The sequence below is a fragment of the Equus caballus genome, chromosome 20 (genome assembly GCF_041296265.1).
Source record: "Equus caballus isolate H_3958 breed thoroughbred chromosome 20, TB-T2T, whole genome shotgun sequence".
NCBI lineage: Eukaryota > Metazoa > Chordata > Mammalia > Perissodactyla > Equidae > Equus > Equus caballus.
The window spans coordinates 47,946,135-47,971,737 of record NC_091703.1 but is presented as its reverse complement, the minus strand read 5'-3'; the positions used below and the strand labels follow the sequence as shown (position 1 = coordinate 47,971,737).

General features: G+C 45.4%; 1 protein-coding gene across 2 annotated transcripts in view; it reads left to right on the top strand.

Moving 5' to 3' along the window:
* CLIC5 (chloride intracellular channel 5) overlaps nucleotides 1–17,805 on the top strand; it is a 100,470-nt gene extending 82,665 nt beyond the window's left edge. For both annotated transcript variants that reach the window (XM_001502577.7, XM_005603970.4), the window contains exons 5-6: nucleotides 6,819–7,003; nucleotides 13,034–17,805. In XM_001502577.7, coding sequence (XP_001502627.1) covers nucleotides 6,819–7,003; nucleotides 13,034–13,201 — 353 coding nt within the window. In that variant the 3' untranslated portion in view covers nucleotides 13,202–17,805. The remainder of the gene's footprint in view (nucleotides 1–6,818; nucleotides 7,004–13,033) is intronic.
* Nucleotides 17,806–25,603: the final 7,798 nt, after the last annotated feature.

Here is a 25,603-nt window from a genome sequence, read left to right as displayed (position 1 = left end):
ACACCCCTGACCCAGGCTTGCTCTGTCCCTTCCCCAATGATATCAGTGACGTGCTAGCATAGCCAGAGGGCCCAGACACAGCAGAGGAGCTCCCACCAAACCTGAGAGAAAGCCCGCCCCATCTTCTACAACCCTGCAGCCATTTCTGCGTCACTGTGGTATGAGGACTGGGCATTGATAATGCTTTAACAGACAAAGGCACCATGGGCATCAGCCACTCCTTGCTTGTCCACAAGGGTCACTGTGGGTCAGGGGGTGTGACCCCCATTTCCATCTGCTTTATAATTTTACCTCTATGTGGTTAGTCCTACTTATGTAACCCAACTATAACTGGGCCGCCTTACTCTCTCTTTAAGGAGTTATGCAACAGAGAAAAGCTACGTGGCTCTAATCCGCGAAACCTGAGAGATAATTGTGGATGTTTATGGAAAGTGTGCTGCTGGGAGGGAATTACACTGCCCATCACAAAGCTGAAAGTCCTAAAAGTCCCCTTCAAACATCTTTGTTCTTCCTTAAGATGGCACTCTTTGCGACAGCACCTGAGTTTCTGCCCACCTGGCCTGCACCTCCTCCTCTCCCGCCCCTTATAACTCTCCTGGGCCTTGCTGCTGCTCCAGCCTCCTCCTCGCTCCTGGATCTTTGGCCCTGGGCATCCTATATAGGGCAGTGTGACCTCACTCCATTTCTAAAGGAAGTCTTCTTCCTCCAAAAGGGAGAAGTGATATTAAATTCTTATTACTTGATTTTTTTGTTCCCATCACATTTTCATTCATGTTCAAGACTATCAAATGTCAACAGGTGTGGCCATCTTCGTATTTTCTCTCCAAGAATATGTGATGGCCAGAGAAATCTCCGTTGTGGTCTCCCTCAAACCATAGCTCGGCTTCCTCTCTTTTTTTTTTTTTTTGCATTCTTTAGTTATATTACCATGATCTCAAATGAGAAGAGGAAAAGTAAAAACTTCATTCAACCCTCCAGGTATTTCTTAAAATCTAGAAGTTTCTTTCTTCATAAGCAAAACTCAAATGGATTTCTTACTTTTAGCCCAGATGTTTCACTGTCACATAGGCAATGTGACAGCTTTGGCCTCAAGGACAGGCAGAGCTGGTATCTGTCGCTGAGAAGTGATGTGCAGGGTCTCACTAGACCCTCTTGTCAGAGAGAACTCCTTCTAAACCCAATCATAGTCATTGAGACCACCGAGACTTCCAACTAAAGTCAAGCCATTAATAGCAGAACACACATGTGTTATCAAATTAGGTGGAACATAGTGGGTGTGGAGTGATGTTCTGAGAGTCACATGCTTGTCAGCGGAATAAGTGTGTGCAAGAAAGGTCTGCAGCATGAAAGGAAGATGGCGGCTGGGGGGACCCCAAGGAGCAGTGGGCCAGCCCTTGGCACCCAGAGACGGCCTTGTAGACCGGAAGAAGTTTAAGGTTTCGAATCCAACCACCCTCTTTTTAAGACCTGGTTTTGCTCCTAACTCATGTAATAGGGTTACTCCTTTGAAAATATTTTTCTCTTTGCCTTTCTGAGTAAATGATTCTTACTAAGGATATACTTCTAGGCATCCATTGGCTCCAAGAGAGGTGAGGCTTTCTAAGAAAGAATTCTAAGGAAGAAAGAGGAATTCGATATTTAGCTTCTGATATTCAAAATAGCATTTTCAACAAGCCAGTAGCCTTGCAAGCCAAGCTATTGCCTTAAATTTTTCTAAATTCCTTTATCTCTCAATTTTAGCACGTCCAGAACCATCCCTGGAGGCCTCAGCTTACAGACGAGAGAGCCCTCTGCCTGTGCAGCAGCCGGGGAGCTTTGCTGCTCTGTGGTGGAGAGAACATTTGACATAGGAAAGCCCAGCCCTCTGGCCCAGGGGCTTTGGGGATGAAGGAGAAGAGAGAGGCAGAGAGGCCAGGGAACCGGAGATGTGTCATGTGGTGCTTTGCTTGGGTATCCCTCCAGGGCTTTGGAGGGAGGCCAGCAGCCCACCTCTGACCAGCACCCTGGGGTCAACATCCTCGTGGTTACTGTAGAAGGAAGTAGAGGTTCAGCACAACTGGGAAGAGACGCGGGACCTGTGGTAGCTTCCCAAAGCCTTCCGCCCCCTAGATCCCAGGACTCCCGTCTCCCCAGTGCCAGGAGGTCACAGGAGCCTCCTCCCCCTACCGCCCCGTTTACTCAGAGAGAAGAGCAGAGAGCGGGGCTCTCTGAGAAACTGAGTATTTTTATGCAAAGGAGACAGAGAATTCTCTAGAGGAACTATTTACATTATTACATCAGACTAGGTTATAATCCAGAATGGGTTAAAGGTGTTGTTTTCCCATTACCCAGGAGCTGGAGCTTGTAAGGAAGAACACAACAATTAAGAACAAAATAAGGTACATTTTCATTGTACATCCCAGGAGTAGTTTGAATGGTTTATGTGTGTGCTGGCACTGCGTGTGTACCTTGGATGAGTCTAAAACTCAATCTCTTTATCTGTTAAATGGGAATGAATAATACTTGCCATCTCAGTAGCTTCAGTGTGTACATAAATGGTAGGTGGCCTGAACATCCCTGGACCACTTCCGAAATTCAGAAGTGTATTTCTTGCTGGTGCTGGGGAACAGGATTAAAGCCATGAAAGGAACACAGCAGGGCCGAGGGTGCTCTGCCTGGGGCCAGCCCCCAGTAGCCGTGATCTCCTTCTCCATGGAGAGCTGAACAGACCCCCATCCAGGGTGTAGATGTCGGCAGAGGTGGACCCCTAGCTCTTATCTCTCTGCATGTTCACATGGCAGAGAAAAACCACACATGAGGGACTGAGAGGACAGCAACCTGGATCCACAGAGCTGCTCTGGTCCCTTCAAAAACCACCTTTGACACTGTTCCACTTCACGTGAATTTTGAGCCCAAGGGGTCTGCACGGCTGCTTGCTGATCAGCACCCCTGCTGCACAGAGCGTGCCAGCAAAGCAGGGCTGAGCCACGCTTACGAGAGCTGGTTGGAGGCTGAGCTGGAGTCTTGGCTCCCTGGTCCCCATTCAGCCTCCATGCCCTGGTAAGAGTATATTATTTTCTTAGCTCAAATTGCCGTTTCCAAGTCATTATTTCTCTACAACGAGAAAACAATATTGGGTCTTATGTAATATCAACCTCAATGAATCTGGAAGTGATCATGGAATGGGTGGATTTTTTTTTTCCTCCTTAAAAAAGAGAAAAATAAATTTGAGATTGTTTGCATATGGCTGAGAATATTTATGAACTATTCCCCTTGTTTCCTCATCACATATTTTACCCAGTGCATTTGTGTGTGGTACGGAATAAATCTTTATAGGAAGGGTGGAGTGGAGAGGGGAAGAAAGCAGGAAAGGACTGGATATCCATCAAGTGCCTGGAATGTTATAGATCCTAGGTCTCGGGGTCCCCTGAAGTCAGGCTTGCTTGCTGTGATGTGAGGGTTACCCCGTCCTGCTACTCAGAGGAAATATTTGGGAGGGAGGGTTTCAGATGCGAACACCAGAGAAATTAACATCTTCTTGTCCCTCTGGTTTCTTTCACGTCCCCCTCACTCTTACCAGAGCAGAAAGTTTGCCACCAATGGTTTCATGACCTGGGTGCCGTCAGCCAAAAGAGATAATTAAATTCTGTGGATGCCAGATTGAGCCAAGGTCAGAGGAATGAGTTGGCAGGTACAAGGGAAAAGAACTGGCAGAGAAGGATTGGTACTGGTATTTGTTATTCGATAATATGGCAGTGTGTTAGCACACAGGCATGTTGCATCTGCTTCCCTCTGGCTGTGCCTGTCAACACAGCTCGTCACTGAGAAGGATCCCCAGGGAGCATCAGGGATAGGGCTGCGCCTGTACATTAAATCAGGAAGAGAAGCGAAGCTCTGGGCTAATGATTTCCTCCGTTAGAGACTGGACCTCAGAATTGGAGCTCCTTAGACTCTCTCATTCTTTGCCGCACCGTGGATTTTTGAGGACTATACTGAGCAAGGGTACGAGATGAGGGACAGAGAGCAGGATGGCTGCCACATTTGGTAATGCGATAGCAACAGCTCTCACTGATCGATGTCCTAGTGTGGGCCAGGCACTGTAGGAGAAACTGTACCTGCATAATCTGAGTTAATCCTCACAATGGCCTTATGAGGGTTAGGGATCCTTCGTCCTATAGTCAGAGGAGAAAACGGAAGCTCAGTGGAACTGAGGAATTGGCCCAAGGTCTCACTTAGTAACTGCCAGGATCAGGGACATTTCCAGGATTTGTGGGGTCTGAAGCCAATACAACAAATACAAATAAGGAATTTTAAAAACCAAGTTCAAGGCCTTGGAAGGGGCCCGTTTCATTAAGGGAACTTGAAGCTTAAATCTCAGTGGCATTGCAGTACATCCACCCTGAGCAAAGTCAAACTTTAAACAGAGTTAGCTCCAGGCCATGTGGCCCCTTCTCTGCTCCCTTGTCTCCTCTTCTCTCGACTACGCTTATTACCAACTCTGACCTTCACATTCTTTTTTTCCTTTCTTTCTTTTTTTTTTTAAGATTGGCACTTGAGCTAACAATTGTTGCCAATCCTCTTTTTTTCCCCCTGCTTTTTCTCCCCAAATCCCCTCAGCACACAGCCGTATATTTCAGTTGTGGGTCCTTCTAGCTGTGGCATGTGGGACGCCCCCTCAGCATGGCCTAATGAGTGGTGCCATGTCCGCTCCCAGGATCCGAACCAGCAAAACCCTGGGCCGCCAAAGTGGAGCACACGAACTTAACCACTTGGCCGCAGGGCGCCCCCCTACCCCGACCTTCACATTCTTGATCAAAAATACACAGACAGAGTGATGAAACGGACACAGGGAGGACATCCTCAGAACATGCTGACTTGGTCGTCACATGGTGTGACACAGTTACGACATAAGGCAACAACTGTGCCTATTGACAAACTTTACCCTTCATCTCAAGACGTCACTAGAGAGATAGTTGACACTTATCCAGAACTGTCCTCCCAAGGAGCTTCCCTTGCTGGTCTTGGCCTCTTTTACCAAATTTCGTGATAGTTCCCAGACTGGGTAACGGGCACAGACTAGTGCAGCGGCCTGCCCAGCTCTCCAACGGGCGTGTGGAATTAGAACTCGCAGCGTCTTGTTTCCCGTCATATGTCTCTTTCTCTTGGTTGGTGTCAGCTGGTCAGATCTCAACGGGCACTCGTCTTTGATTTCTCCTTTCTCCATTAGAATCACGATTTTGTTGTAATCTCCGTAACTGAAGGGGTAGAGGCATTTGAGGAAGCAAACAAGCTCCATATAAATCACAAGGGCCTTGGTGGGAGTAGGAGCCTAATAAGTATTGTTTCGTACCCACCCTCTACTGTTGCCCTTGAATAGGCTTGCAGTCCCGTCCCGGTCTAGACAATTACTAGGGGAATACAAGCATTTTTCCCAGGCCCTGCTCCGTCTATTCTCCCAAACTGAAAACACAAAGCAGATGATGAAGTCCAAGTTCAAATGCCACACCAGGGAGAAGGAAGTATTGAGAAACTACGTCCAACTTCCAGGCTGTTTCCAAACATTCCAGTAAACGTTCAATTGATTTATCTTGGGCTGGTGTTGTTTCATTGTCTCAAACAAAAGGCCCTCTATGAAAAGACAAATGCGGCGATGTGAGGGGCGGTTAACAGGAGGCACATTGGGGAAAATCTGAACAAGAGTACAGTCCTCTGGTTTCTTTTTCCAGGGGCAGAATCCCCCTTTTTCTGCTGGAATTAACACCAGGACTGATTCCCTTTATCTCAGTGTCATGCCCCAAACCAGAGTCTGGGAAAAACAGCCATTGGGGATGGGGCTGATGACACAGGTGCAGTGGCTAATGACCCGGCCAGCATCTCTTCCACCTCTGTCCTCTGGGCTCAGGAGATGGTTTTTGTGTTAGTGCTCTGTGACTAGAATGGACTGTGAGATTGGAGGTGGAATGACTCTAAGTGACAGTGACTTCAAAGTGGTGGTTCTTTGAGCATTTTGTTCTGCTCTTGTGTCTCAGTGAATTATTGGATAGATCCTTCTTGGGGCAAGACTGGAAAAGTCTTCTGCCACATTATCTTCCCCTGGATCTTTATTCTTGGAGCTGTATCCATGAAGGTTTCCATGGGGCTGAGATTGCACCTTTCTGGGGGACCCCACCACCTGATGCACTGGCCCTTCCATTCGAGAGAGCTCTGATTTTTGGCATAAACTTCCCTAGGTTAAACTCAAGGTTGCTTCTCTGATACCCATTGGTTCTCTAAGGGCAATGCCAAACATGGCCGCTCACTTTCCTGTGTCATGTCCTCCTGGAAGTCTTGTCCCCACTGCTTCTTAGATTGGGTTAGTTAATGCTTCCACAGAATCTGGTGCCTATCTCTGTCCTAGGACTTCTATGCAGTTCGTGTTTACTTATTTAATAGCCCTTTTTTTTCTACAAAATTATTATATGGGTTAATTGTGGGATATTGGCAAAATATAGATAAGCAAGAAAGAAAATAAAAGAGGACTGCTATTATTGCATCTGCTGGAGCTAAGCACTATATAAGCTTTGATATATATCTTAATGGTTGCATTGCTGTAGTTATATTTTTTTCAAAAAAAGATTAGCTAGTGTTCATTGTTTGGTTAAGGTCTGCTTTTTAAGGCCATTTAAACTCTTCTACTGCACTGTGTTCATGGCTGCCAGGTCTCCTGATGTGTGTGGGGAGCTGGCGGTGTGATGAGAGGCACAGGGTTTGGGATAAGCTACTTTACTCTGAAGACCCTGTGGCTGTATCCGGTGGCAAGAAGGTTAACTAGAGGTATTTCTTTTGCTCTTCCATGCCAGCCCTTGAGAGAGGCCTGACCAAGGCGCTGAAGAAACTTGATGACTACCTGAACACCCCTCTGCCAGAGGAGATCGATGCCAACACTCGCGGGGATGATGACAAGGGCTCCCGGCGCAAGTTCCTGGATGGGGACGAGCTGACTCTGGCTGACTGCAATCTGTTGCCCAAGCTCCACGTGGTCAAGGTAAGAGACCTCCACCACAGGTGCTGCTCGCCAGACCATCTTAGGCCCTGGTCACCTGTGTGGACGAGTCAAGGACAGTGTCACCTGCTGGTCAATAGCCGTGGCTCTGAAGTCACATGACTAGTGTCCCAGTCAGCCCCCACTGTGTGCTGGCTGTATAGCCTCTCTAAGGTTCAGTTTTCACCTGTAGAATAGCATATATTGCTTACTTTTAGGGTTGCTAGGAGAGTAATATGGCACGAGAGTTCCTGACATACTGTAAGGGCTCAATACGTAATAGTTGCTATTGTCATTATCATATGTAGTTGTAGATAGTCATAGCACTCTAAAGCCCTCTTCTTTGCCTTTTCCTCGTAGGTTCTCACTGGCTATACCCCATCATCTCTATTAAGTGTGCCCACATGTGCATGTTTGCTTTATGCCCAGACCCACCTTCTCATTCCTTCTAGCCACTCCCTAGGGTGGGCAGGCATCACTTTCCTCATCTATCAGTTGAAGAGCCGGAGGCTGTAAGCGGTGATGTCATTTTCTTGCTATCGTTGCACTTACTGACCATTGTCAACATGCAGCTTAATCCTTTCCTATATGACCCTTAGGATCTGAGAGCTGGAAAGAAGGGAATTCCCAGGTCATCAAAACAACCTCCCACCCCTAACTGGGCTGCTTTCTGTGTGTCTGTGACAGGCTTCTGTGCCACTGTGACTGCGTGTTTCTGGTAATGAAGAGCCCCCTGCCTGAAGAGCCAGCCCCACCATTTTGGACAGCTCTGATTATTAAAACATCCTTCCTTATGCCGAGCCCAAATGGGCCTCCATGCTACCCTGCTACCCTTTGTTCTCTGGAGGAACACAGAACACGGCTGCTCTCTTTCATCTCATTTGAAGACAGCAGTTGTGTCTCCCAAACTTCCCTAAACTAACACTTCTCACATCCTTTGCTGACCCTCACCAGCCTACAGGAAAATACAGCGGGGTTGTAGAGTTAGACTGCTCTCTACATTTACACATTTATATCTTCCGTCTCAGTTAGACAATAAGCTCTGCGAGGATAGGGGCTTCTCCAAGCATGATGGTGGGTACATGGTGGCCCTTTAATAAATACTCATTGATTGACCACTTGATCACCTAGCTTGTGTCTTTATAATACCCAGTTTTTTCCTCCCCTTCACTGAGAAGAATAAGATTCAACCATTTATCAGCTGAATATCTGTCTATCTTTTCCAGCTGAAGTTCTGGGCTAGAAATGCAGGCTTCCCTCCAATCAGAGCACACACCAGCTTGAGCTGAAATCTCAGCTGTGCGTGCACTGGGTCGCCCATGGGCCTCGGCCAGAGCTGGAAACTGGGAAGGAGTCATGCAAGCCAGTGCTGACGGGCTGGGCAAATACAACCTATCAATATGAAGACACTTTGGGTCTGGGGGAAGCCAATGGTCACTTGTAGATCCAGCTAAGCTATATCTCTTTGCAGTTATTAATTAGTGCATGCCGACTGCACACCTGAAACATCCTTTCTTCTCTTTTCCTGAGGAACAAGTGGCACCCTTTGAGACGATATGATTCTAGTCCAGTCACGCTGATGTAGTGTCAGAGTGATATAATGGAAAGACTTTCATTCTGGAAGTCAGGAAATCCACGATCTAGTCCTCTGTCTGCCACCAACTAGCAGCGTGAGCTGGGGCTGGTCATTCGCTCTTTTGGGAATTCACTTTTCTTTTGCCTAAAAGATGTGGACTATACACCCTCTCGCTTCTTTATCCTCTCTTCTTTCCCTGCTTCTTGCTTCTCTCTTACTCAAACATGTACTGATGACCCACTCAAAAATCGCTTGTTGAATAAGGAGAACCAAGAGATCTCCCAGGCCCTGTGCTCATCCTATGATTCCTCCAGTTCCTTCCAGTCCTAACCGACTAAGTTACGCACTGTCCTTGGATGAAATTCAGTGAGTTGGTCACTTGGAGAAGCTGAGGATCAGAGGGAGCATGGTCTGCGAGGGGATGAAGGCGGGGCCTCGCCTCCTGTCTCCTTGGATTTCTGCTGATCCAGCTTATCAGATCCCAGAGACCTGGCAAACCTCTGCAGAGCAGAAAGAGCCAAGGGGAAGCCAAGTCAGGCCTCCAGTTTGGCGTCTGACGCCAAAACTTAATCTGGGCTGTGGGAGCTAACTGTTTTCATATGAAAGAATAAATTCAGAACATGAGCATGGAAGTTCCTGCAAACGTCACAGCTCTGTGTACGCATCCTCGCTCGGTCTCTCTCTCTCTTCTGGCTTTCTTTCAGATTCATCTTCACCGTGGAAGCGGAGTTGCTCTGGCCCAGGCACTCATTGAGAGCCTGGTTTGAACTTTCATTGTCTGGCTCCCTTCTAGTTCTCATCTCCCCACATCAAGCCAACTGTGAGCAAACAACAGGCTCTGCCGCCCAGGCTCAGGGAGGCAGATCGGGCAGGGAGGGCTGTGGTGAGCTTTCTAGCTGCCACTGGGACCCTCGCCTAGTGCAGTGACCTGTTCAGCCCCTGAAGCAAACGGGAAGGGAGGTATAAATATAAACACAAACATGTATTCATAAATTGCATTTCTGTTGTTTTAAGGCTCATATTACATCCTTTAAAAACTTGAAAATAAATCCCAGCGTGGAGAGACTTGAGGCTGCTTTATCAGTTTGTAATCCACCGCTGCTGCCTGGATTTGCTCTGTAGCCAAGACGGCCTCTGCTCAAATGCTCTTGGGAAAACTCAGGGGACCCTCATGATACAGCAAACAGAGGAGACCCGGCAGGGTTTGTTGGCCCCAGCACTCGCTTGTGGCGAGTGCTCTGCTTAAGGACTCTTTCCATTCCCTTTGCTTCTTAGCCACATTGAAGGCAGACAGAACATTGTGGGGGTGGCTCCTTTGGTGACCACATCAAACCAGTTATTTTAATGGAGATAACTTAATATAAAGAAGTACTAAGTCCTGAAGAACTAGCAAGGCAGAATGCACCATGAGGTTCCACATTCAGGAGGCAGCTACTACCCCTCGGGCAAGGGAGGCAAAGGGAAGAGGTTGGAATCATCAAAACTTAGAAACACACATGAGGGGTCCCGCAGAGCTGAACTGTGGACTCCTGAGGTGGGGTGCTGCTCAGCTGGCACTGGGGACCATGTTCGCTGGGACCCAGCCTCTGCAGTGGGCTCACTGTTGCGTGCTGGCCTCTCTGAGCCAGGGTGATGACACTGGTTCTTTGAGTCTAGGCAAAACGACAAACTGGATTTAGTTGCTGCTGCTGGAACAAAGGGGACTCTGGCAGGAACAGGAAGTGGACAGGAAGGGGCACGTGCCTCCACCTTCCTCCAGCCCTGCAGGCTCTCTCTAGTGCCCCCTCTTAGCAGAGCCTAATAGGGAGTCGCTGGCAAAGCAGAGGTGTGGTTTGCCCAGTCCCAGTCCAAGCATCACAAAGTAACAAATACAAGGGTAGGTTTGGAGATAAGCAACTGGCACAGGAGGATGCTGAGTAGAGCTCTTCCTTTATCATTTACAGAGGGCTGAGTGGCAAAGTGGAAAGAACTGTGGGTTAGGAAACTGGGGCTGTAATAAATATTAATGATTACTCAGTAGATATTGGTTGAATTTATTATTTTCTGGTGTCACATTGTGTAAGCCACTACAACTCTGTGGCTTCAGTTTGCTCATTGCTAAGGATCTTCAATCTTTAAAATTAAGTGATTTTTTCTTAAAGCCACATAATTTTTAGGTATGCTTTTTTTTTTTTTTTTTTTTTTGTGAGGAAGATTGGCCCTGAGCTAACGTCTGTTGCCAATTTTCCTCTCTTTTTTTTTTTTCTCTCCAAAGCCCCCAGCACATAGTTGTATATCCTAGTTACATGTCCTTCTAGGTCTTCTATGTGGGTCACCACAGCATGGCTTGATGACTGGTGTGTAGGTCTGCTCCCAGGATCCGAACCAGCGAACCCTGGGCCACCAAAGCAGAGTGTGCAAACTTAACCACTCGGCCACGGGGCCGGCCCCAAGAGATTTAATTACATTTGACACTAGATGCACTTTGTCTGGTGTTAAGATAACTGAAGATGGCAAAGATTAAATACAACTGTTTACTGGATCTCTACTTATTTAACCTCTCTTTGCCTTACTTTTCTCATCTGTAAAATGGCAATATAATTCACTCCTCCTTGTAGAATTATTGAGAAATTTAAGTAGCTTGCACAGTGCTTAAAGCAGTGCTGGAGCAGAGCCCAGAGTCGAGAAACGTTTGCTGTCGTCGTCACCCTTGTCAACAGCATGATTGGGCTGATGGAGGGGTGCGGCAGTGAAGAAGCTGCACTTCCTGTCCTGATGCTGCTCACAAGCTGAGGGAGAGGAGAGGAGACAGGAATAGTGACTGGGATTTGGGATCGCGTGGCTCTTAGTGTTGGGACAGGAGCTCAGGCTGATGGAGGAGAGCGAGGCGGAAATGCATCCTCCCTCCAGTGTGGTCGCATCCGTGAGATGGAGCTTCTCATACAATAGGTCGTGGTCGTCTGTCATTCAGCACCGCTTTCCAGGGAACCCTGCACATCACTGGCCCGAAAACGAAGCTGAAAGCCTAGGGAGGCTGATCTGAGGGCTCCCTGAGTAGGAGGATCCCAGGGCCCGTGATCTGGAGGCCTCTCTACACAGCAAGCAAGTCAGTGCTTTAGGAGAGAGGCTGCTTGTTGCTATCCCCACCCCGACCCCCGGGGGGTTAGAGGCAAGACCCGCTAATGTGCAGGGCCTAGCACGCGGGGAAAAGAAAGGGAGCCTGTGGGACAAAAGCACTCAGTTTCCCGACAGTGATGGCAGAGCGTTAAACCAGCAGCAGGGCCCTTCTGTGTGCGAGGCCCCGTGTGACCGCACAGCTCACACATCTGTGAAACCCTCCCTGGTAAAGAGACCTGATTAAAGAGCCTGCCCCACCCCTACCTGTGAAGGAATGCATGCAAATGGGTGAAAGGGGGGTCGCAATGAATTATAATAATAGGTCATATTTCTTGAGCACTTATTATGAGCCAGCCACGCCTCTAAGTATTTTATGTGTTTTAAATAATTTATTACTCCAAGGTAGGTCTTGTTATTACCTCCGTTTTAGACATAAAGAAATTGGGGCTCCAAGCGGTTAAGTAACTACTCCAAGGTCACACAGCTGTTAAGTAGCAGAGTCAGGACTGCAGACCCAGTCAGCTGGGATGGAAAGCCCATGCTTTCACCCACCACACTACTGTTTCTCTCAACACAAATGCCACTTCCCCTTAACACCCAAGTCCACAGCCCCCAAGTGTGGCAAACTACGGAGAGAAAGAAACCACTATTTGTTTACTCCCACTTCATACCCTGAAGCTGCACATCCACTCCAACATCTAACTTACTTTTTATGCTTTGTATTCCCTTCTCTAAATAAGGATGCTTACGTAAAACAAAGTGGATAAGGGAAAAAAGAAAAAAAATGGTCTGTAAGTCTGTCAGACATAACCACTGGTAAGATATTGGTAATGTACACTTCTAGTCAGCATACCTATTTCTCCAAATGCGTTACACGGAACTTTAAACTTCATGCTCTATCTTGAAGAGTTTTCCAGATCGTAGGCATTTCCTCTGCAGCATCATTTTTAATTGTTCTCCAGCATGTCCTTGTACTGATGTATGGAGAATGTGTTTATCCGTTCACGTGTTGTTGGACATTTGTGTCGTGTATCATTTTTTGCTATTCCGAATAGTCCTGTGATCAGATATGTGTAGTTAAATCTTTGTGTGCGTCCATGACTATTTCCTTAGGAAAAATCCCCCCAGAAGCAGAATCACCAGGTCAAATGGCAAATTATATTTGTTTAAGAAATATGAAATAAAAGAAGATACAAAGAAGGCAGCACTGCCCCCTTGCATTATAGTCATTTTGCTGATGGCCCCTTGAGATGCAGGGAGGGGTTCGCCCTCTGTGCCCACCCTGGGCGGCAACGCTAACACCTTCCCAATGATTGGTTTCATGCCTTCACACCATCTCCGTTCTGCCATCTCTGTTGCAGATTGTGGCCAAGAAATACCGGAACTATGACTTCCCGGCTGAGATGACAGGCCTGTGGCGGTACCTCAAGAATGCCTACGCCCGGGACGAGTTCACCAACACCTGTGCAGCGGACACAGAGATCGAGCTGGCCTACGCAGACGTCGCCAAGCGCCTCAGCCGATCCTGAGCTGGCCATCTTGCCATCACTGCTCCAGAAGGACTCAGCTTCTCCCAAAGGACTCCTCTTCCGCATTGCCTCGGGAAACGTTTTTTCATCAGGTCACATCTTGCTGGCATCATCAAAACTCCAGGCTGCTGTCTTTTATGACTGTCAGCGCCAACCCCACCTGCTCATGTGGGAATCTGCAAGCAGGAATGATAGAAATAGTCAAGCTCTCAGCCTTTGGGCCTGGTCTGGGTTCAGCGTATTTGGGGGCAGTGTTGAAGAATTCAGGTGTGGCATTGTCACTGTCCCCTTCTGCCAATATCAGACTATCTCCTCAGATGTGTTAGGAACATGCAAAGTGTCCTCTTCCTCCTCTTTGTCACTTGAAGGCCAAGGCCAAATGCCATCTTAGTTCTCATTAGACCGAGATTCACCGCTCTTAGGCATGACAGAGAGTGAATGGAGAAGACTGAGCAGGCTGCGGATTGGGCGTCTGGCAGGCACCCCTTCAGCCACTCACTAATTTCTGACACTCTTGTCACCTTGGGCACTGAAGGCCAGATGGGAAAAGCACTTCAGACACAGCCTCGGTTTGCGGCTGTGCTGTGAATGCTTCAAGGCCACGGCACCCCTGGCCCACGCTGACCTCTGCTTTCATGCTGTCCGGGCCTTGCCAGGAAAAGAAGTTGGCATGCACTTCAAACTGGGGTGACTGGGAAGGGAGGGTTGGGGAGCAGTGTCGATGCCAAAAGACCCACAGGGGTCCATCAGCCATGGGGTTTGCTTGCGTAGGGTAGTTGTTTCCTTGGAGATTGCACGCCTGGGTTTGACTGTGTTTATCCGCGAGTGCGTTTGGGTCTGCGAGAAAGCGGATGGGGGCGGTGGAGGAATGAGTGAAGATAAGTTCTTCACATGGCTCAGCGTTCCCTGGAAATCTTTTAGAGAGGTCTTCTCTCTCATGATCTAACTTGAGTCTTCAACTGATGATGCATCTAACTACTAGCCTTAGAGCAAAAATGCAAGAATTGGCCAAAAATGACTTTCCAGTCTCTTCAAGTTGTTTCTGGATCTGGGTCTGCCAGCTGGGTGCTCTCGGGCAGCCGCTCGTGAGTGCGAGATCCATTTAGGAGGTGGCATGATCATGGAACACCTTAGGAAGAAAGTCCATGGGCCTTTCTGACCGGGAAACCATGTGGTTTGAACTCAAAGAAAAATAGATGCCCACCTGGGTTCGTTTTCCTACCATCTGACTCAACTGCCAGATGAAAACAAGGAAACTTTTTTTAACTAATATTTCACTCCTTAGACGTTCTCCTTGAGTTTCACCTCCTTAAACGCTTACCCGACTTGAGCGGGGGGACCTCTGCAGAGGAAACTAAGAAAAATGAACTAATCATTGGCTCCCTCTCCCAGCGAACGCCCTTGAGAAAATCCACCCGCCACAGCCGCAGCCCCTCACCTTCAACATCCTTCCTCTGTGCTGCCCGCTGCTCCAGGGGGAGGCTCCCAAGTGCCCCAAAGCCCCAGGACTTGGCTCATAGCTCAGCGAGGGCAGGACAGCACTGTCCTTTCCATAGAAACATCAATAAATTCTAACCCCAGCCACCCCGAGACCTACCTGCGTCCAGGGATCTCTGAAGAAAAAAAGTGACCCATTGATCAGAGCAGAGGGGAGGAAGCAGGCGTCTCCTGTAGCCCATGGAGGAAGAGGACATTTCCCAGTAGGACACTTTATAAGCCAGCCGGAGAGCTTTGCAAATGCAGAAGGAGTTGATTCATTTCCACTTCTAAAAAAACCTTTCCACAACTCCCTGGAAACTTAGTCCCTGGAGATGTTTAAAAAGGAGAACTGGTGAGGAAACAGTCCTTTTTCTGTAGGGAAAAGCCCCAAGCTGGCCTCCTGGGAGATGAAAACTTGAATGATCCCAAAGGCCTTTTAATTAGTGCGAAATCCTCTTGTCCTCCCAGGAAATCCTGCCCCGGACCTAACGGCACAGGCTCGATGACCTAGGAGGCAGTTGACTTTCCTGAGACCCACAGGGACGCTGTTCTCAAAGCACTTCCGTGTTGCACAGCCCGAACGACAGAGAAAACAGAAGGACGCAGGGGAGAACGGCTTCCCCAGAGAAGTTATGGGACGCTAATGACTCGGATTTGATATTCAGAATTCAGCAGTTGGCAAGTCTTTACCAAGTATTTAAAACCAAACAAGCCAAACCAAATCAATATTGTTGTTTCTAGATATTCCTTCTGTGGTTGAGTTAGTTTTACATCACTAACAATATTCTGGCACTGGCGGAGGCAGTTATGTGATCAGTTGTAAGCATTTAAAGGAGGGCATGGAGCTACAGATAGAAGGCACTTCTGTGGACTTCATTCAGGAATATCTTTTTGTTTCAACAGTAGGTTATCATATAACGCAACGGACTATTGACTTAGAGCTTTAGTGTCTGATGGCCAGATTATCAGAGTACTTTTAAATAACAGTAATATAACCTTCTGATTATTTTTTTTAAAGGAGATTTTCTTCTAGGTCCTTCAGCCTCCCTTGGTTTTGGCCATAACCTTGTCATAAACAGAGCAACTCGTCTCCTGGCAACAGTGTGATGAGGTCCTTAGTTGTCCCCAGAACCCACTCAGGGAGCACTGAGGGTCTGTGGTTTGCACTCCATACCCCAGAGTTAGAAGACAGGGGGTAACTCTTGTCCCTGGTCTTGAGTGAATATTGACGCCTCAAAGAGCATTTCAGTGGCACTGAAAGGGGATTTATTTGGGTTGAGATCCTGTTTTCTTTTGGATTTATTTCTCTCCCTTGACTGTCATGTCACTATTTTTTATGGGGCAGTGTAGCGGGAGGGAGGCGGAGGCAGAGCAACGTCAGGATGACTGTGTTGAATTTACCCGTCTACGCGGTACTGCCTCCCTCTCAGCTCGGCCCACAGAGAAGGTGTGGGATAAGATTTTAACAACTACAGAAGATGAGCTGGAGAAGTAAAATCTTGGCTGTTCCAGAGCATATCCTTCTATTTTGTGCCTCATATCCTGACAGAGGGAGTCAAATGCCTGACAATTCAGAATCACAGGCATGAGGATGACTATCTTATTTTAAACAAAGGGGTATAGCTGCCTGGCACCAAACTAATGAGCTGAAAAGTGAAAAAACACACTCCATCAGTTTATTTGGCCACACAGTCTCAGGCTAGTTTCAGCTTCCCAGGAAATGCCGCTGTCCTCGGTCTTCACTTCTGCTGGTGGAGCCAGCGAGGATCTTGATCTTTTCATCAGAAAAAGGCTCTGTCAAGAGTGAGGTTTCGTGGGCTGCGTTTCCTAGCGTTTGTCAAATGAAACAACAGAAGCTCTTCACGGCACTGTGCCCACTGGCCACTCTACAGACAGACAATACCACGCACCTTAGAACTGTCCCAAAATGGATCACAGCCTGGAATAGACCCCGAAGATCTAGGAGTCCCAGGAATCAGCAAGACCTGGACAAACAGAATTAAAAGGGAGGTAGAGTCAGGAAGGTACAGGTCTCTCTAGTAAGAGTTTTCCATCATGAGAAACCTGTGAGAGCCTGTGTCTAAAATTAAACTGGACTAGTGACAGCAGACCTCCAGTGGGCACTCCATGACTTACCTCTCTTCCCACTAGCCAGGAGCCATTTCAATAGCGGAGTGAATCAAGATGCTGGTGTCTCCCTCCTTGGAAAGATGAAGCATTAGCTCATGGTTAAAGCTGAGTTCATGATTCGCAAGGGATCACTTCCTTATTTTTTTATATGACATTAAAAAGAATCTTAAGCATTAGAGAAAGAAGTGTGCATGTGAAGCATCCTGATTCCGATGTTAGGGAAACAGACAGGGGTCACATCATTGGCCTTGGGGCCCTGTGTGCACACAAGGCTCATTGTCTTTTGTCCAATGCTCTTTAGCATTCAAACCAAACAACAGGGCCCTCCTCCTGATTGCATATTCCTCTCCCTTTGTCAATATTCTTCTCCCAGCTTAGTTTCAGGATATTTTATTTCAGAATTAGGTATGATCCAAAGTGTGTAGAATTTTGTTTAATATTACTTAAAGAAGTAGATCCAATGCTCCCCTCGTCAACCAAAAATAAGATGAAATATTGCCTCATGTAGGGTTTGGCCTAATCTGTGTTTCTATAAAAGCAATCTGTTTTTTGGCATAACATAGTTTCAAGGATCCACTTATCTAAGGTATTCTATGTAGAGTTAGAGATTTCACAAGACTGACTATGCATTTATTTAAAAGATAAAATATCCAGCTGATGTTTGAATTTGTCTTTTACTGACTACCTGGTTGTTCCATTTTATAAGCTGGGAAGTGAACTAATTTAGCAAAAGATGCCTAGCTTTTACAAAAGAACAAACATTTCATTTTATAAAGACACTCCAAATGGTGATTACTTGATTTTCTCAAGACCTTTAACTGTGGTGATAAAATAACAGGACTTGCTTTCAAGCCTTAATAAATGTAAATTGTCTTTTAATGAAGAGAATGCTGAGTGTTTTCACATGAATCTGAACCAGTTATAAATTTGTTTCCCAGTCTTGATTGATATTGACTGATTCAAATAAAGTTGGTTTATTTTCAAATATTACAAAAGTGATCATCAGATTTCTTATTTGACGTGGGGATTTCCTATGCTGTTTTAAATGATGTGTGAAATAGCTCTTTTTTTTCCAAATAAAGGGTATGCTGTTCTCCCATCATAAAAGAAAATACGTTCATCCTTAAAAATTGAAAGCAAAGAAAAAGAAAAAGAGGAAGAAGAAGAGAAGGAAAAGCAAAAACCTTGTGACCCAGCCATCCAAAACTAATTTTTATGTTAGCAAGGCTAAATTCTATCATAGTGCATGAGCTAGGTAAAAAAATATGTCGATGCTCCTTCATGTTCTCATTTCAATTTCCTATCTATATGGCCATTCCTGAGGTAGGCCAACAGTGACATTCCAAGTGTGATTGAAGGAGTACCTTAAAATACTGGTCTACCTACACCCAGTGGTCTCTCTCGGCCCTTGCTCTATCAGCATTCCCTCGCTCAGCACCGCATAATTGACTCTGGATTAAGGTCCTCAGAGTCCTCAGTAAGTTTTACCTGAGGTCAACATAACACCTGACAAGGACCTCTGTGAGCATTCACATTGCTAAAAGGTGCAAAGGTCTTCACGCTTTCCTGTGTCCTCCATGCTCTATCAGAGCATCTTCTCATTATCTTGGAAGGGATGAGACACCTGACTCAGATGGGGAAGGCAGCCTGTTGCTCAGAGCACGTGTAGGAGACGCTGTTGATGGTCATCTCTCCATTCCAACCACCCCCATCTTCCTCTGGCTGAGTTCTGATTGGGTCGGGACTCTCTGCCTCCCCACTCCTCCCTACTCTCCACCCTCTCACTCCCTCCCTTCCATCACTCTCTCCTCACCTTCCACTCCCTCCCCACCCTCACATGACTCACAGGAAAGTGGTTCCAACCCCAGTTACAGGGGGGAATCACAAATGGCTGTGCCCATCCTCCCAGCTACGGTAGGTGACAGACTGCTCTTGACCAGGTTTCACCCGGTATTATGAGGGGAGATTTATTCAGGAACTTCTAATAGAGATCCTCTTGTTCTTAAGAAAGTGACTCAAGTCAGTGCCTCTGGTGCTGCCTCTGGATATGGGTTTGAGGCCTGGCAGTGCTGCCACCCTCTGGAGCCCATGAGGCTCAAGCCCCAGGGCAAAGGCAGTACATTGCAAAATTCCACGAGAATGCAGAGGCTGGCTCCTTGATGGGACACCGACCTACTGAGTCAGCAAACCCTGAAAATGGTTTGAACTCTGCCTTCCCTGTTCTGTAGTACATCCTATATTGTTTGAGGGAGTCTTTTTGTTTGTTTATTATTATGAGCGGCCAAAGGTATCTTAAGTGGTGTATTAGCCAAGTTGGTTGCTGGTTTTTTTTTAAAGATTTTATTTTTCCTTTTTCCTCCCAAAGCCCCCCCAGTGCATAGGTGTGTATTTTTAGTTGTGGGTCCTTCCAGTTGTGGCACGTGGGACGCCGCCTCAGCATGGCTTGGTGAGCGGTGCCATGTCTGCGCCCAGGATTCGAACCAGCAAAACCCTGGGCCACCGAAGCGGATCATGTGAACTTAATCACTTGGCCACGGGGCTGGGGCTGGCCCCCGATGCTTCCTGTTTTTAATAGCCAGTTAGAGCATCAGATTGCTCAGCTGGGAGATGTTCCGTGTTTCCATTATTTGAAAGTCGAGGGGCTGCTGTACAGGCTGGCCCAGGGCTGGGGAGACGGAGACTTCATCTGTCTGCATCTTGGTTTCCTTAATTGTGCTATGATGAAACCAAGGGGTGTAACAGTGGCAATGCCTGTGTCTGGCATTGAGGAGAACTGAGTCCCGTTCCAGAGAAGCTTCCTAAAAGTGGACTTGGAAATGAGAACATCTCACTGTACACAAAGGTGTTGTGAGCTGTGTCTCTTTTATTTTACCTCTTGTAGCTTAGTTCCCCAGAGTCCCCAGTAAGTTTTGGCTTGTAGGGAACTGCCTGGGGTATCGGACTGGAGAGGCAGGAAGCTCAGGATCGAAAACAAGGAGAACAGAATTCTAATCCTAGGTCCATCACTAAGTGACTATGTGAACTTGAGCAAGGCCCCTTTCTGGGCCTCCGTTTCCTCAAGGGGGTTACTAAGGCCCCTTGTCTTGAGATGATGAGATCCCTGATGAAGAGTAGTGATTGATAATAAAGGGTTATTTCAAGTCGAATGACATTTCAACCAATCAGAACCTTCAATCTATTGGAAGGTCTCACTGGGGTCCTCTTTAAGAGAAAGAAGCTGATCACCAAAAAAATATATAGATATTAGGAATTAGGGGGGGGGGCTTCTTTTAAAGTAAATTTCAAGCTATCTTGGAATCAATTCACATCCATGTTAGTCTCTCACCTTTCCAGTCTACATTCAATGAATCTACATCTATATGCAATGAAAATGACCCTGGGGTCCTGAAATTTGGTTCATTAAGCTACAGTTATTTATATAGAAGGTAAAGCAGACTCAAATGTTGGAAAGATTTTCAAGAACAGGTATGGAAATCAAAAAAAGTTTGAGTTTAACCTCTTTTACCTAGACTATCTCAACATCCCAAACCTCCTTATCTCCACATTTACGTAGGACTTGGAGTCTATCTAGACCACACAAGACCACTAATACAAATATCATAATGGAGATGAGCATAGAGTCAAGCACTGGTCCACCTGTGGAGCAAGTCTTGGTTGCAGGCCATTTGTATCCACCTGGAATTGTCCCTGTGTGTTAGTCATTCCTCACCACCCTTTTTCTGATTAAAAACTAAGCTCCTTTAAGGGATAGAGTGTAAGTTATCCAATTTTTGTGCCATGCCTCCCCTTGTCTAGCACTCAGTCAATATTAGATGCTCACAAATATTTATTAGCAGTTGCCTGGAGAGGTCACGAGACAGTAGTCTCTACTTCTGGGCTCACCTGGGATCTCATTCTCCATTTCCCTGGAGTCCCTGACACTGGCTGCACCGTAATTCTGGAGTGATAAGAGAGAGTCGAGGGAAGAAACGGGTGTCTGTGTTAATTAAATATGCTTCCAAATATGCTTCTGAAGAATGGATCCTTCTAAAACAGGCTGTGCAGCATCTATCTGTCTGTCTGAAAAGATGGAAAGCTGCCTAATGCTTATGGGATCATGTGGTTGTGACTAGGTAATTATTTAGACAGTTCCTCAAGTTGGCCGCAAAAATTCTGCCTAGGTTGTTGGTTATTTTTAGAAATAGATTAGAAGCTTCGAGGTGAGGGTGACTCTGGGTACTGTAGTCCTGGATTTATCTGGCTAAATATGGGTTTAAAAATGCATCTTTTTTTCCAAATATATGCTCATTAGAGAAAATGTAGAAAATACAGATAAGCAAAAAAGAAGAGATTAGAGAACACCTGTAATCCTTCCACCCAGTGATAACCACTTTTAATTTGTAAATAATCATCTGCCTAGACTTTTTCTAGTGAAATAGAAATATGATAGTTTTTTAATAAAAGGAGAGCTATTATTGAGAACTGAAATTAACAGACTTTCCTGTCCCTATGATAAACAATTATGGGCAAAGAATATTTTCCTCTTTCTGTGCCAAACAATACTGGGACTAGACAAACATAACTTGCTGCTTGCTCCAGAAAATACTTGCTGACTTATCAAGACCAATAGCTTGCTCAGCAATATTTACTTAAGACCTCACCTTGCTGCGCCCACCAATCCAAAGCTACCATGTCATGAACTGCCCAATCCCAGCCAATTCCCTACCTGGTAAGACCTGCCTTATAATCTCTCAGCTCTGGCCCTAAAACCCTGTAAATATTCTCTCCCAACATCCTCTTCTGCTATACAACTGAGCCTCTGTCAGGGAGGTGTTCTTCTTTATTGAAATAAATCTAATAAACTTAGTTTTTCTATATCAACAAGTATTTCTAGTAGTTTTCTTCTTTTTGCTAATTGTCAGCTATCACTCTATGTACTGTTTTTAATGTTTCTTTTTTTACTCATATAGCATGAACATCTTCCATGTCCTTTTTCATCTATAACATCATTCTTATGTATCATAATCCATTTAGCCAGTTCTCTATTATTTGGTCTTTAGGGTGTTTCTAGTTTTTTACTCTTACAATCAATGCTGTAATGAAGTTCCAATGAGCTAGATTCTTCGTTATCTCTATCTCCCCCTTAGAATAAATCTATTCTGGAAGTGAAATCACTAAATTAAAAGGCATGGAAATTGTAAGGTTCCTGCTAGGTATTGCTAAATTTGCCTACAGATTGGTCCAAGTTACTTTCTTACCAGAAGAGTATGAGTGCTTATTTTCTTCCATTATTGCCAGTAACGGGTTGTATCATTTTTCAATTCTTCTCAATTTGATAAGTGAAATATACCTGACGGCTATCTATTTATCCACTTGTTGAGGATCTCTCCTAAGTGCACAGTTCCGTTTCTTTACTGTCTTTTGATTTTCTCCGTCATAGAGGGAAATGTGCTAGCTTCTGCCTCTGCAATTTAACTACTACAAATCCACGAAGCTGCCATATCATGGAATGAGTTGAGTATAAACTGGTTCTTATGGCAGTTATTGTTCTGTTTGGACTTCTTGGTTTATTTTTAAGTAGAAGAAAAAAATGTAGAATTCCTTCTTTAAATAAAACATGAGACAATTAAAAAAGAAAAAATTCCTGGGCCTGGCCTGGGGGCATAATGGTTAAGTTCACGTGCTCCATTTCGGTGGCCTGGGGTTCTCAGCTTCAGATCCCAGGTGTGGGCCTACACCCCACTCATCAAGCCATGCTGTGGCGGCATCCCACAAATAAAACAGAGGACGATTGGCACGGATGTTAGCTCAGGGCCAATCTTCCTCACAAAAAGACAAAAGAAAAAAATTCCTTATTTTAGGCCATATAAGGATTGCTATCCTACATCAAACCCAGTGTACCCCCTGCCAGTATAGTCTCAGGGGTATCAGGAACATATTAGGAGAAGGTGTGTGTGGTGTGTGGCTGGGGAGGGGCAGGACGTCTTCTCTGACATAGCTCTGGAAACATTAGTATTGGACTTATGAAGAGCTATTTTCTACCAGAAATTTTCACCAGAAACTCTCACAATTCATTAAGCTTTTGGCCTTCAGAGTAAGATCAGGCCTGTCCTTAGGGAAGATGAGTGTGGATAAAGTGAAGGGAGAGAAAAATGGCAAGGTGGCAGGCCCTGCACTGGGATTTGTGAAAGGGCGATAGGAAAGTGAAGAAGGAGAACCTGAAAGCCAAATCTGTATTTCCAGGGTAATGGTCTCCAAAGTGCTGTGGCCTCTAAAATAAGACCCAAGACAGGCAGATCTCCAGTCTTAAATCCTAGATTATTAATGGGGAAAGGAGACTTCATATTCACCTGGAACCAAAGGACCTCTGAACAACGGGAGTCTTCAGTCTTTCCCTTTTCCCCTATCCCATTCTCAGGCTCACACAACTCCTCGACCGTCATCTCTTATCGCAGTGTCAGTGATTCTCAGCAGAATTCTCAAAAACCTAAACCAAGATGGCACAACCTATCTGGGCCTTAATTTATCAAGATGCCACATCACCTGAAAATAAAAACTAGGGGAAAGGTGTTGAATGGGAAAGAGCATGAGACTAACTGAACCACTATGTAATAAAGACCACAACAGGCCCAAGTTCAACATACAAAAGAGACATGGAGCCCAAAAGCTATCATGTGGTTATTCAATTCTGGAAAAGGGAACTATATGAGGGTATTGAGGGGGCTAATGAAAGGAGCAGTTAAAATGTAAATTGCCCACTAGAGACTATTTTAAAATGCTTTCTTGCAGTACCTTGCAAGGAGCTCCAAAGTCAATAATAAAAGACCCAATAAATGCATCAAGGCAGAAAGCCAACTAGATAGTCAGCGGGACCACTTGACCCAGAGCTACACTGGGAGATGAAATGGAGAGAACACAGAGAGGCAGTTCTTTTTCTTTTTAACCCTGTAAAAATGAAGAAAGCCAACATGGACATCCTCACTTCCTCTTCTGAAAGACACCGTCATAAATATGCACTCAAACACAAATAGGCCTAATGGACTGAGGGCAACAGATGGCAGCAGAAAGCATCTCGAGGGGGAAGCCTCTGGATAAAATTCATGTTAAAAGATGAGACTAAGTTTCCATAAGAGGAGCTGTAAAATGCCCCAAATAGGCAAGAACCCAGCCCTCATTGCACTCACAGAACATTGATTCTCTGCGTTACTGGGCTAAGTCCACCGTGGCCAAACAGACCAGCCAAATGCTGGGCTTCCTCTGGTACAGCCATGGCCATGATACACAAAGCCTTGCACTTTTCCAGTGCAAAACCAGGGTGTGGTCACTTTCTGCAGTTCTGATGGCCATATCCCAAGGAATATTAATGGTGGTAACAGCCACCGCATTGAGTGCCTACCCTTGTGTCCTCAGGTGCTAAATAGTATGTATTTGCATTATCTGAAATTCTTACAACATTCCCATACACATGGGGAATCTGAGGCCCACAGCAGTTTAAGCAAGTTGCTCATGGTCAGAAGCCAGTAGCAGCTAGGATTTCAACCCAAAAGACTAACATCAAGTCTTAGAGGTGAGAAAGACAGACTGAAACAAAAAATAGTCTTCCTCAATCTGAAAGGCAGAGCCATAATATGATCAAACCCAAAGTAATGAGAAGTCTTGTGAGTTGACCACCAGGTAGAAGGGTGAACCACGTAACACACTGTATGGGAAACCGTGAAATAGCTAGAGTTAAAAATACAAATTGCTTAACGCTGTATCTTGGAGGCTGTTCTGTATGAGGACATAAACAGCATCCTCAGCTGTTTGCTTAAGAGGTCCACAGTCTTCATTGTATGGCTGTGCCTTTATTTATTGATTTATTTATAAACATTTTTAATTGAAAAAAACCCATGCACACAGTAAAAGAAAAATCGCATGGCTCAAAAGTCATTACAGTGAAAAGTAGGTGACCTTCCCATTGCAAACACTCTCTCCTTCCCAGAGGCCACCACTGTTAACAATTTCTCGTATTCCAGAAATTTTCCATGTGTACACACACACCCACACGTACATCCCATTGCACATGCATGTTCTTTTTTAATAAGAATACAGGATGTGTGGGTATATATACATGCATCATAGTTATTTTATCAAAAATGGGAGCGTGATGTTTTTTATGTTGCATTTTTTTACTTACATCTTGAAGAACTTTCCATAACAGTAGGTGTTTTACATACTTGGTAAAATCTTTATAGTGTTTCACTATTTGAATATAACTTAATTCACTTAACCAGCCTACGTTTAATAGACATTTAGGGCATTTCCAGTCCTTTGCTGTTGGAATAATGCTGCTTAACATCCCTGTAGGTATCTTTCAATGTGTGAGAAAATATTTGTAGGATAAGTTCCTGGTGGTATGATTATCAAATCCTGGGGATGTGTATTTAATTAATTCATTTTATTTTTTATTTTAAATAGGAAATACATTTGCATGGTTCAAAAATGAAAATATTATAACAAAATAAATATGGGAAAGTCTCACCTCTCTCCCTGTCCCTCATCATTATACTTCCTTCACCATCTGTAAGTAAAAACTTCATTAGTTTCTTGTGAACCTTTCCAGATTGTTCTTTGTTCAGATGCAAGAAAATGCAAATATTCTTATCTCCTTCTTTCTCACCCCAAAAGTACATATTATATATATTGTTCTGCATCATATGTTTTTTACCTAATGTATCCTAATGTATCACAGATCTTTCCATATAAATACATAGGGCTCATGCCCATTTTTTTTTTTATAGCTGTGTACTACTTTTTTACAGTTATAGATATTCC